Genomic DNA, 13,033 nt, shown 5'->3' with positions numbered 1-13,033 from the left:
AAAGTAATTTATAAATTCAATGCAATCCCAATCAAAATACCCATGACATTCTTCACAGAGCTTGACAAAATCATCTTAAAATTCATATGGAATCACAAAGGACCTTGGATAGCCAAAACAATCTTGGGCAAAAAGAACAATGCTGGAGGGATCACCATACCAGATCTCAGATTATATTACAGAGCTATAGTCATAAAAACAGCATGGTACTGGCACAAAAATAGACATGTAGATCAATGGAACAAAATAGAAGACCCAAACATGAGTTCACATAACTTCAGCCACCTGATATTCAACAAAGGTGCTAAGAACACACAACGGAAGAAAGATAGCATCTTCAACAAGTGGTGCTGGCAAAACTGGATCTCCACGTGCAGAAAAATGAAACTTGACCCTTCTCTTTCACTCCGCACAAGAGTCAGCTCCAAATGGATCAAAGACCTCAGTTTAAAACCTGAAACTCAGAAACTTCTAGAGGACAACATAGGCAGCACCCTCCAAGATAGAGGCACAGGAAAGCACTTTCTAAACCGGACACCAGCTGCTCAGGCACTAAGGTCAACAATCAATAAGTGGAACCTCATTAAATTACAAAGTTTCTGTACCACAAAAGAAATAACTAATGAAGGGAAGAGGAAACCCACTGCATGGGAGAAAATCTTCACCAAATACACATCTGGCAGAGGATTAATATCCAGAATATACAAAGAACTCAAAAAAAGAAAGTAATAAGAAAGTAAATGACCCAATAAAAAGATGGTGATAGACCTAAACAGAGTTCTCAAGTGAAGAAGTAAAAATGGCTAAGATGCACCTGAAAAAAGTCCTCAACATCCCTAGTAATTAGAGAAATGCAAATCAAAACCCTTTAAGATTTCATCCTACTCCAGTCAGATTGGCCAAGATCAAGAGAATGAAAGACTCCAAATGCTGGAGAGGATGTGGAGAAAGAGGAACGCTCATTCACTGCTGGTGGGAATGGAAATACATGCAACCACTATGGAAAGCAGGGTGGAGAACCCTCAGAAAACTAAAAATGAACCTACCGTATGATCCAGTGATAACACTCCTTGGCATATAGCCAAAGGACTCATCATACTGTAGAGATACCTGTACATCCATGTTTGTTGCTGCTCTCTTCACAATAGCTAAGAAATGGAAACAACCTAAATGCCCCTCAACTGATGAATGATTAATGACAATGTGGTACATGTATTCAATGGAGTTCTACTCAACTGTTAGAAAAGATGAAATTGGGGCTGGAGAGATGGCTCAGCAGTTAAGAACACTGGTTGTTCTTGCAGAAGACCCAGGTTCGAATCTTAGCCCCCGCATGGCAGCTAACAACTGTCCATAACTCCAGTCCCAGGGGATCTGAGAGCCTCTGAAAAGCAAAGAAATAGAAACTACAGAAGTCATAGATTACTGGTCTGTCATCCTCTGATGAGAAGGCAAGTTATGACAGCAAGAGATTCAAGGGGACCACAAAGAGCCAATTCGGTTCTTATAATTTTCTTTCATTTTTTTTGAAACAGTCTTCTTGTAGATCCAACTGGCTTGGAACTTAGTATGTAGACTAACTAGCCTCAACCTCACAGAACTGCCTACTGTGCCTCCTGAGTGCTGTGATTAAAGGCAAGTGTCACCACACTCAGGTTCTTATCTTTTATGACCGCTGTTTTATGCTTCCCTCTGCAGGTTTTATTAGCAATAAAAATATTTTTTAAGATAGCAGGAGTCAGAAGGTATTGGGGGGAGGATGGGGATAAAGAGGACACTATGACTAGGGAGGGAGGGAGGACGGAACCCAAGTGGGAGAAGAAAGAGTGGCAATGAGTGACTCTCAGGGGTCTAGGAAACTTAGAGTGAAAAGCGATGTCCTGGAAACCTTTGAAAAATGCACGTGGAGTAACTGAACATTAATGTATATGTATACCTAGAAGCTGCTTGGTAGGAAATGTAGTGCCAGGTAGAAAAGACCTCCCTTAGAGGGACAAACATGCCATATAGCACTCATCAAAGAAGGTTTTTTTGCAACAAATGGAGGCTTCTGCAGAGTTGTACATCTGATCAGGCATAGAGAACATGCACCTGGGGGATGCCCAGTACTAGGTGACACACCTACAGTCGAATCTCTACAACTAAGGCTCATGGAGCATAGTGGAACACGGGGTCTAGAGAGGGCTAATATGCCCCTCAACTCTCACCAGTGAGGCTTCCACGTACATCAGAGTGTGTTACACACAGAAGGCCTCAACTGGCCAACTTTTGGAGAATAAGAGACTGTAGAGTGTAGGATGGGACTCCTATATGGAACCTCACCTGCCCACACCTCAGAGACCACTGCGGAAGAGGAGGCTGAAAGATTGTTAGAGCCAGGGCTGGTTCATGAAAGAATGAGGTGGAGGTTTCGAGGCCAATGGAGGCTTGTTCATGTGTGCCCGGGGCAGAGCAGTGGCATCCAACACAGGACCCATGTCAGCTGAATCAAACAAGGGCCCAAAGGGGAGGTGAGAAATAGTGGGGGGGGGCAGCACTAGATCAAGAACTATTTGAGACTGGTTGATGCTGGGTGAGGGTGAATGTGACTTGCATACGACCACTGGATGGGCTGATTAGATTCTAGTGGACGCATTTGCACTGAAGGACATTTGGGTACAAATGCCTGATTGAATAGGACTCAGCATGTATGGCAGAGTACACAGAGTTTGGTGGGGGGAGGGGCATGGATGGGGGAAGGGGTCTGGATGTGAGTGGGAAATACTGTATGAAGTTTTAAAAGCTCAATAAAAAATTAAGTGCACTAAAAAAATAAGTCAAACAAGTAGAGTTGTTCAATAATCAGTATTACTCAAGAACAGCTTCTCTGTTCCAGTTTATTCCAAGATTTGTTTGCTTTAAGGGAGATCATTAGGGATAAACTAGGGATAGGGAATTCAAAGGCTGTCTGGAACACCCACAGGCACCTATCCAGTATCTGGTTTTTAGACAAGCGATTCATTCCAAAGCAAAACAAATTTCTTAAGACTAAAATAGGTCATGCTTTCTAAGATGACACCATTTAGGGGCCTGCCAAGTCCACAGAATTAGTCCAGTTGAGCAAGAGTATGTGTTCTAAAATGCCTAATAAGGTTCCAGTGATGACTGAAGGCTTTCCCACACTCATCACATTTGTAAGGTCTCTCTCCTGTGTGGCTTCTCTGGTGAGTCATACGGAGTGTCCAGCTACTAAAGTTTTTACTGCACTGACTACACTAACAAGATTTCTCAGCAGTGTGGATGCAGAGATGCTGGAAAAGCTCCGCATTCTCAATGAAGACTTTGCCTCACTCATTACACTGGTAGCGCTTCTCTCTGGTGTGTATCTGCTGATGCGGGACAGGATGTGAGCTAAGGCGGAAAGCTTTCCCACAGGCTTCACATTCATAGGGTTTTTCTCCTGTGTGAATTCTTCTGTGTCTAATGAGGTCATTGTCGGCACTGAAGGCTTTCCCACACTCTTTACATTGATAAGGTTTCTCTCCAGTATGGCTCCGCTGATGTTCATTCAGGCCTGATTTCTGGTTGAATGCCTGCCCACACTCTTCACCTTTATATGGCTTCTCTCCAGTGTGGATTCTCTGATGCTGAATGAGGACTGAGCTCTGAGTGAAGCTTTTCCCACATTCATTGCATCTGTAGCATCTCTCTCCAGCAGGGTGTTGACACTGCTTTTCTATCCTCTTATATTTACAAGCTTCTCTGTACTTAGGATTCAGAAGAGCATCTTTCTGAAGTCTTCTAGTCCCAAAATGTTCTGCTTTGTTTAAGATTTCTTGCTTTGAAGCCAACTCCTGATTTATAGGTATAGTTTTACCACCTGGAGTAATAAATGGACGGACAATTTCATATCAGAAAGATACATCCCAAGAATGCAAAACTGGCAGTAAAATGTAAGGGTGGGTTAGAGAGGGACATTACGGTCACCAGCACTGTAGAAATGGCTGGAGAGGAAGCAAGGCTCATAGGATATGCACAGGCAGGTACTACAGTGTATTCGCTGCAAGGCATTATTCTAAGTGTTCCACTCACATTAACTTATTAAATCTTCAACTAACTCTTTTCCCAAGGGACTATGATTTTTCCATGCTAGAGATATATAAGCTGAAGGCTCAGGCTGATTGTCAAGAGCTATTTAGTAGCAATACTTAACTCCAGCACAGGCAATTTGGTCCCAGAATCACAGTCGTAACTAACACCCTACTCAGAACCATCTCTTAAAACCTGTAAGAGTCCTTACCTTGTTCTTGAAATTGGTGGAGGCCAAAGGAGTCATTATTTGAGTTGTGTCACCATGGACTGGGTGACTGTTGATTCTTGCTTGGCCTTTGGAAGTACCACATCTTCTGAGAACACTCCAGAATGTTCATGCTTCTGATCTGTGGCTGGAAGGCAAGTATATGCAGATTTATAAGAGAACTGTGAAAGCCCAAACTAATAATTAATGCAAGATAGCATATGGAACCATATGAAACATTTTATAATGAGATGATTCAATGGAAGGACCAGAATTCTATTTCCCACGGAAGAGCAGAAAGAGAAGAACAAAAGTGAACCAGTAAAGTACGCTTGTTATTAGGTCATGTTATTTGGTGCGTCTCCCTTTAAAAGGTGTGCTTGTTATTAGGTCACGTTATTTGGTATGGCTCCCTTTAAAAGGTGAGATCTAGCTGGGTTTGGGTAGCACAACCCTAAGTTACACAGGAGGCTGAAGAAAATCACAAGTTAAAAGCCAGCCTGGGCAACTTAAGACATAATTTAAAAGGGGATGAAGTCTATCTTATCAGTTGTAATGCTCTTGCCTAGCATGTGTAAGGCCCTGGGTTCAATCCTCAGTATCAGAAAGAAAAGGGGGGAGGGAGGACCTAATTTCCCTCACCCTAGTGTATGCTGTATCTGACGGTTCATTTCTACTGAACAGAAAGTATGAGAGAAATGATGGTGTTTGACTTCTTGACAAGAACTACAACACTGTGGCTTTTTCCGTTCTTTCTTTCCACTGGGGAAGCCAGCTAAAGTGTCATAACAACACTCAAAAACAATCCTAGTGTAATATGCCTTCTACTGAAGAGGGAAAGAAATAAGCCCTTATAGATATTTTATATATGCATGTGATTGGTTTTGGCTGATTTTATATTTTATTAGTTATCTTATGGTTTCCTTAGTCAATATTGTTAAACTGTGGTAAAATGGAGAACACAGGAGGCCAGAAACAAACACCACAACTATCTAATGGAACAACTGTCCTGTTGTAAGGCAAGTAACACTTGCTTACTACATCTGTTTTTGTTATCAAGCCTAAGCTTGACTTCTTAACCACAAAAAGAAATTTCTTTTAATTGTCCTGGAATGCATAGACAACTATGCTATAAATTATGGGAAATCATGGTTTAAACCCACCAGTGGTATACTGCTAAGAAATGACATGGAAAACCCTATAAAAACTGTGGATTGAATCAGGTCAGAGCCCAGACTCCACTACCCTCCATTCCCCCAGTAAGCTGAATGAAAGCTTGGAATAAAATAGATGGAGTGACTACTAGAGAACTAAGGCAAATTTTTAAAGATAAGAGTTTATGAATGTTGAGTGCTCAGCATGTACAAGTGCTTGCCATTCAAGCCTGATGACCTGAGTTTGATCCCCAGAACCCAGGAAAGTCAGATGCAGTGGCACACATGTATTATTCCGGCATTCCTACAGCAAGATGGGAAGTGGAGACAGGACAACTGCCCAGAAGTTCACAGGCCAGCCTGCATGGCATACACAGAGCAAGAGACGCAGAGGACATACCTCAAAACAAAAGGAGAGAACCAACTCCTAAAGTGTTGTCCTCTGACCTCCACACACATGCCATGGCACATGCACACCTGCACTAACGTACACATATAATAGATTTTTTTTAAAGGTAAGGGACTGCATCCACAGAAAGCATCCTTGTGATGCTCACTGCTACTTCCCCAGTCATTTCTGCCAGATGATGCGTCTGATCGGATGTTCGACTATTTATCTGCTCACTGTTTGTTCTTCTACTTCTGCTTGCTTTATACTTAACTCATTCAAAACTGAAAAGTTATTGTGGACCATTCTCCATGTAGAACAACTACAAAGAAACCAACATGGAAAAAATAAATAAATAAAATTAAAACCTCCTGCCAGCAGCCAGAGAGCAATTGAAGCCATCAACACCCAAACAACTGAGTTGTCTTGAGGTGGGTCTGTTGGCCTCAGCCATTCCATCAACGACTACACTAGAGTCTTGACTGACGTCATCACTGACACCTCATGAAATTCTCCCAAGCAGCACCCAAAGTCCCAATTCACAAAAACTGTGAGACAACATTGTTTTTATAAGCCATTAAGGTTCCCATAGCAACAGAGAACCAACCTCCCACCAAACTCCATGCTTTCTTCAGTATTTGATGCCTACAAGCCCATCCTCACCATCTTACCTGGTTCCCAGGTTCACTAAGCTCTTGCTCCAGATCTTCAAGCACAGCCACTGTGTCCTCCCCACTCTCTGGATGCTGTGCCTGCACCCAGGCCTGTAGGTCCTCAGGCAAGATGGTCAGGAACTACTCCAGCACCAACAGCTCCAGGATCTGCTCCTTGGTGTGGGTTTCTGGCCTTAGCCACTGATGACAGAGTTCCCGAAACTGGCTCAGAGCTTCTTGGGGACCAGGAGTCTCTTGGTAACAAAACTTCCTAAAAAGTTGAAGTGATGCCTCCTGGCCAGAAAAGCTGTTCATTAGAAGGTAGGTTTCTTGGTCCCAAAGAGGGTCTTCTTCTAACTTCACAATCTCAATCAAGTACACCCTGACTCTGTATTGAAACCATTCTGGAATTGATTTAGGAGGCTCACATCCATGTGAAGTGAAAAGAAAATTGCGATTGACTCTTCTTTAGGAGCACACACCTGACAATGGATGTATGAGTGTAAAAGTAGTGAGAAAAATACAAAAAATGGAAACAATAAATAGAATGTTATGATTTATGTTAATAAAAAGATATGTGGGGCTGGAGGGATAGCTCAGCAGTTAAGAGCACTGGCTGTTCTTGCAGAAGATCTGGGTTCAATTCCCGGCACCTACATGGCAGCTAACAACTGTCTGTAATTTGTAACTCCAGTTCCAAGGGATCTGACACCCTCTTCTGACCTCCTCAGGCATTGCATTGCATGACACAGGTGCGCTTACACACACACATGCAGGCAATACATTCATACACATAAAATAAAAAATAATAAATATTTTAAAAATAAAACAAAAAGGTATGTATATATAGGTACTTACACATTTGGAAACTGAAAAAAAAAGGATATGGGCAAAGCACATGAATGGATTTGTCTTCCCTGTCGTCATGGATTTGTAACTACCTCCCACCGTTGTGACTCTGAGTTCAACTATGTGACTTGATTTGGTAATGGGCTAATAGCACCAGAGTACCCAAGTAAAAGTCAGAGGACAACTTGTGGGAGGCAGTTATCTCCTTCCATCATGTGAGTCCCAGATTGTCAGGTTGTCAGGCATGGTGGCAAGTACCTCCATGGTGGCATTCTGCTACTGGGTGGAAAAATGGGGGCAAAAGAAAAAGTAGAAGCCAGAAAGGAAGCTGAAAGAAGGTAGGAGTAAAGCTACTGCACTCATGCTGGAAAGATGTCCACTTAGGTAAGAAGTTACCATAGTCTGTACTTTAATATAACTGAAAAATAGGGGCTGGAGAGATAGTTCAGCAATTAAAGAGCACTGGCTGCTCTTGCTGAGGACCCAGGTTCAATTACCAGCATACACATAGCAGCTAACATCCATCTGTAACTCCAGTTCCAGGGAATCCAACACCTCTTCGGACATCTGCAGGCATTGCGAGACACAGGTGCACCTACCTACATGCAAGCAATACACTTACACTTACACACATAAAATAAAAATAAAATATTTTAAGAATATATAACTGCAGGGGCTGGAGAGATGGCTCAATAGTTAAGAGCACTGGCTGTTCTTACAGAAGACTGGGTTCAAATCCCAGCACCTACGTGGTGGCTAGCAACCATCTGCAACTCCAGTTCTAGGGAATCTGACACCCTCTTCTGTACTCTGTGGGCACTGCACAACATGGGTGCACTTACACATATGCAAGTATAACAATCATACAAATAAAAATAAAGAAAAAAATTTAAAGAATATATGACTGAAAATAGATAAAACTAAAAGGAGAAACAGATTAAGTTTTATAAATGCAGTTCATTCACTAGATAGACATTTATGGAACTGTGCTGAACTGGGAACAGCCAGGAGCTTGTAACTCCTGGGATACAATTACAACACACTGAAATAAAAGCTGTAATTTGCAAGGCATATTCAAAGTATATTCCTGGAGAATCAGGAGAGTTCTTCCTAAATTTAACATTCAGTTTCTATGTATTACCCACAAAGAAATCATTTCATAAATATTTACTAAGTGCCTACTGTTTGCCATTCAGTGAAACAAATGCAGCATTTGAGTGTTCCCGTTTTCCTTCATTAAACTAAAAACATGACAGAAAGCATTAAAGAGCATTTTCCCATTAGCTTCAACATTCTTAGCAACAACAAAGAAATAATGTGATTTTGTATAATTCCAAAGGATAACTGATTACAATAGGGAAATAGATAAATAACAAATATTATGAAGAAACAAGCAAATCTAGAAGCAGATAATTTATAGGACCAGTGGGGTTTCTTCAACAAGACAATGGAATGGGAAGAAGAGAGGCGAGGGGCAGGATATAACTAGATTAAAGGAGACTTGAAAAAACAAGTGTCCCACGATTGCATCCTAGTTGGTACAAATCAACTACAAAAGACATCTATGGGACAACTATTGGTAGCAGAGATTTGGACACGAACTAGGTGTTAACACATTAAGGAGCACTCCTGTTTTTTGTTGTGCCTGTTAATAATATATTAGGTAGGAAAATGTCCTTCGGAATGCGTTAATACTGAGGGGTGTCAAATCATGATAGTAGTAATTTTTTACAAAAGAAAAACATGCAACAAATGTTAGCATTTATGAAATAAATCATGGCTAGAAGTGTGGCTCAAAGACAGAATGGTAGCAGGCATGCGGGAGTCCCGGCTTCCATCCCCAGCATCAAAAGATTAGAGGTTTGGGAAAGCAGCTCAGAGGAAAGGGCTTGCCTACCAAGCACAACACCCTGGGTTCCGCCCCCAGCATAATCAATTTCAAACAGTCAGTCATCAATGCCTCTACCTCTCCTGTGCCTCCAAACCCCACCAGGTACCACCCAGTCTGGGCTCCAGAACAAAGCTGGATCGCGCCCGCCCAGCTGCCCCCATCTCCCGTCTGCAAGCAAGCTCGGGATTCGGTCCGCCTGGGAGACTGCTTTCCCGAGCCCAACCACAGAGCCGGAAGTGCGTCATCAGTCCTGAGCCCAGGCACCAAACTAAGCCTCCTTTTCCTGTTCGTAGGAGCAGCTTTTCTGTAGAAATTGCGAGTTTGTACCTTGGTGACCGCATGACTGTTGAGCCCCACTGTGGGAATCCGAGTCAGTAGGGGGCGATGCCGCTGCACAGAAACCAAAACGGCGGGGCCTGGAGGGACCGCCCAGTTCCCTGCGTGGATCTCATCCATTTCGGTCCGCAGTCGAATCTGTCCCCTACCTCAGATGGATGACTGCCAGCACGGAGGAGAGGGAGGGAAGGGGGCGGGGAGATACATGAAAATATAAAATTGTTGCTGTTTTTTTGTTTTATTCCTCTGCCCATCTCCTGGAACCTCAAAGTCTAGAAGATGGGTATGTAAGTAACTATGGAGAACTGCCTTCTTTGTGAAAGTAAAAAAAAACAAACAAAACAAAACTGGTAAATCAGTTGGAATACTAAATTTTATATATGTATAACAGGTAACTTAGAAATTGGCTTGCTGAAAAGTAGATTTTTTTACTTGGGCCACAAAGTAACTAAACCCACAATACAGGCCTATCCCCTCTACTCTCATTTTCTGTCTTCTTTATGTAGGATTCCTGCTCAGCTCTGGACAAAGGTGTTAATCATCCAAGGAGTGTCTGTCTAAAAATGGATGATACTCATCCCTCACCAAGGCTCAAGTCAAAAGATAAGACTAATCGAGGTATCTTATGGCCAACTTTTGCCACTTCTTGTCTCAGACCCCTAAAACAGCACCTGAAAGTCATCAGTCATCTTCCTAAATCTGCAGTCACTTGGGCACCAAGAACAGCAGACCCCTACAGACAGATAATTCCATAATGAGTTCACTCCCGAGGAGAAGCAGTAATCTCACTGGTAACAATCAGCTGACTGGGGGCTCTTCCTTGAGAGACATGAGTAGATGAGGCTGGACTCTTTTTGTGTTGACAATAACTGGACCCTTTTGTACTCAAGGCCTAGGGTTATGGACTGGAAGACCGTAGATGCTTCCAGCTTCAAGCCTTGAGAGTTGGGGCCTTATTTCTCCAGGCTTTGGAAGCTAGAGAGCTAATGGCTCTAGATATTAAAGTTGGAGGCTTGTTGCTCTGGGTTTCAACCTCCAGCAGTCCTGGAACTTGGAAACTATTATAATTCTCAAGTTCCAGCAGTAGGCAGCATCATACAATGCCTGCTGGTGCTACAGCTTCTGAAAAGGCCTTCTGGAGAGGCACTGAAGTTGCCATGTAGCTTCCACAGAGTGTTTGAAGCAATTGGATTGACATGACAGCAGCCCAGCTGGTTACATGACAAATAGTCCTTATTCAAGGCACTTAGGGCAGAGAGGAATGATCGAACAGCTGTCAATTAGTGAGTCAAATAGCCCAGCCCTTAATATCGTAGTTTACTTAAAGAGAATATTAAAAGATGTGGTTATAATAAAGGCCTACCATTAACTTTAATAGTGCTTTTACAGTACTGAATAATACTTTAACAGTATTCCAAACTCTTAAGCAAATACTATTTGGAAAAGTTACGTCATTTTTTCTGCCAGATTGGTTTGAGATACTTTGAGGCCTTCAAAGAATTGAGCAAGTCTGCATGACTGGAAAGTAGAGTATGTGACAAAAGCCACCAGCACTCACTTTTCCTGCATCCCTAGCAGAGGAATCTGGGCAGATGACCAAATTTGCATCTGGAAGTGTTTCTGTGGCAGCCTTGTGAAGGACAGACTACAGGGAAGAGAATATGGTCAGGGAGATGGATAAGGAGAGCTGCTATAGAATTCTAGTGAAAATTGTGAGAGTCAGACAGAATGAAGGCAACGACCACAGAAATGGAGAAGAAACAGATAATACATGTCAAAAGGTTTTGTTGATGTGTTTTATCTTTTGAAACAGAGTTTCATGTAGCTCAGTCTGACCTTGAACTATGTAGCCTAGAATGACCTTGAACTCCTGGTCCCCCTGCCTCCACCTCTCAAGTGCTGGAATAACAAGTTTAAACTCTTAATTGAAATTTAAAGTTAATTATTCAGTCTGTTTGATACAATTTTGTGCCAAAGGTTTACTTTTGGAGCTGGATATCATAATGATGAACCCAAGTCCCCCACTCTCATGAATTTTATGATACAAAATAAAGAGGAAGAGCTATCTTATACAATTTAGGAGAACAACTCTAAGAAAAAAATCACAATTATAAATATGGTATCAAATGGAGACTTTCAGTGGAAAAATCACATTATATGATGCAGATTTTAAAGTCTTACAAATATGACAAGCAAAATCAGAGAAATAATAGTTTTTATTATTTAACTGACACATGGCACATATGTACAATATTTTCTCATGTCTTTGACTTTATGTCCTTCAACTACAACTTTGTACATTAATTGCTTTTTGAGACAAGGTCTTATGTACACTAGCGTGGCCTCCAACTTAGTATGTGACCATGGATGATCTTAAACTCTCCTCCTCCTGTCTATCTCCCAAGTGTTGGAATTACAGGTGTATGCCTCTGCCCTGTATATATGGTGCTGGGGATTTAAATCAGGGTTTTCTCTGGGTTTCCATGCATGCTAGAGTAAAACTCTACCACCTGAACTACATCTTAAGCCTCTCTCTGTATATTAATTTTATAACTTAAAATTTTCCAGAAACAGGGCTGGAGAGAGAGCCCAGCAGGTAAAAGTACTTGCTGCTCTTGCAGAGGATCTGGGTTTGATTCCAGAACCCACATGTGTTTTCTGTATGTTCAAAAACAACAAGACTTTAAAATACATAATATTCAGGTATTTACACAAGAATATGACTTTGGGGACTGGAGAGATGTCTCAGCGCCTAAGAGCACTGGCTGTTCTTGCAGAGGACCTCAGTTTGGTTCCCAGCACCCACATGATGGCTCACAACTGTCTATAACTCCAGTTCCAAGGGGTTCTGGCTGCCATGGGCACCAGGCATGAACATGGTGCACACACATAAATGCAGACATTTATACACATAACATTTAAATTAATAAATCTTTAAAGTTTTCCAGAAATAAGAAGATACAGTAGTTCTGTATGTACCATGGCTGGTCCAAAGCATTTATATTGTTATAAATGTTAATATTTGGACAATCGAGTTTTTTCAACTAGGAGATTTCAAAATATTATAAGGTTTTAAGTATGGGGGATTAATCCCAGAATCCCTTTGTATTGATAACACTGACTTCTTGGTCTTTGGTGTCTTCATTGTCAAAGACTATTGCAGAACACTGTCTCCCATCATAACAGTCATTACCATTTTCAAGGCCGCTATGATTTCTTACAAAAGACCCTCAAGATTGGGCCCACTGATGTTCCCTCGTAGGAGGGATGGAGAAAGTCATTAGTTCATCACCTGAGATTTCAGCCATTCTGCCCTTATATGCCTGTCAGCTGCACGTAACTCTGTTCCAGCTGTATGTGAGCTAATGGTCTTTAGTAATGCTAGAATACAGAGTGTGAGAGGTTAACTGAAGGGAGAGATCTTTGCGGCTATGGAGATGTCGTCATTTGTAGGAGTCAAACTTTTTGGTGATGCAGGTCTTTGGA

General features: G+C 41.9%; 1 protein-coding gene across 1 annotated transcript; it reads right to left on the bottom strand.

Moving 5' to 3' along the window:
• Positions 1 to 2,858: 2,858 nt before the first annotated feature.
• Zscan31 (zinc finger and SCAN domain containing 31) lies at positions 2,859 to 5,528 on the bottom strand. The gene is given in 2 exon segments (XM_029553742.1): positions 2,859 to 3,859; positions 5,522 to 5,528. Coding segments are annotated over 2 exon segments (780 nt in total). The 3' UTR covers positions 2,859 to 3,086.
• Positions 5,529 to 13,033: the final 7,505 nt, after the last annotated feature.

Source organism: Nannospalax galili, unplaced genomic scaffold (assembly GCF_000622305.1).
Source record: "Nannospalax galili isolate Female #2095 unplaced genomic scaffold, S.galili_v1.0 scaffold2324, whole genome shotgun sequence".
NCBI classification, from domain to species: domain Eukaryota; kingdom Metazoa; phylum Chordata; class Mammalia; order Rodentia; family Spalacidae; genus Nannospalax; species Nannospalax galili.
Note: the sequence above shows the minus strand (reverse complement) of the source record. Positions and strands in the feature narration are given on the sequence as shown.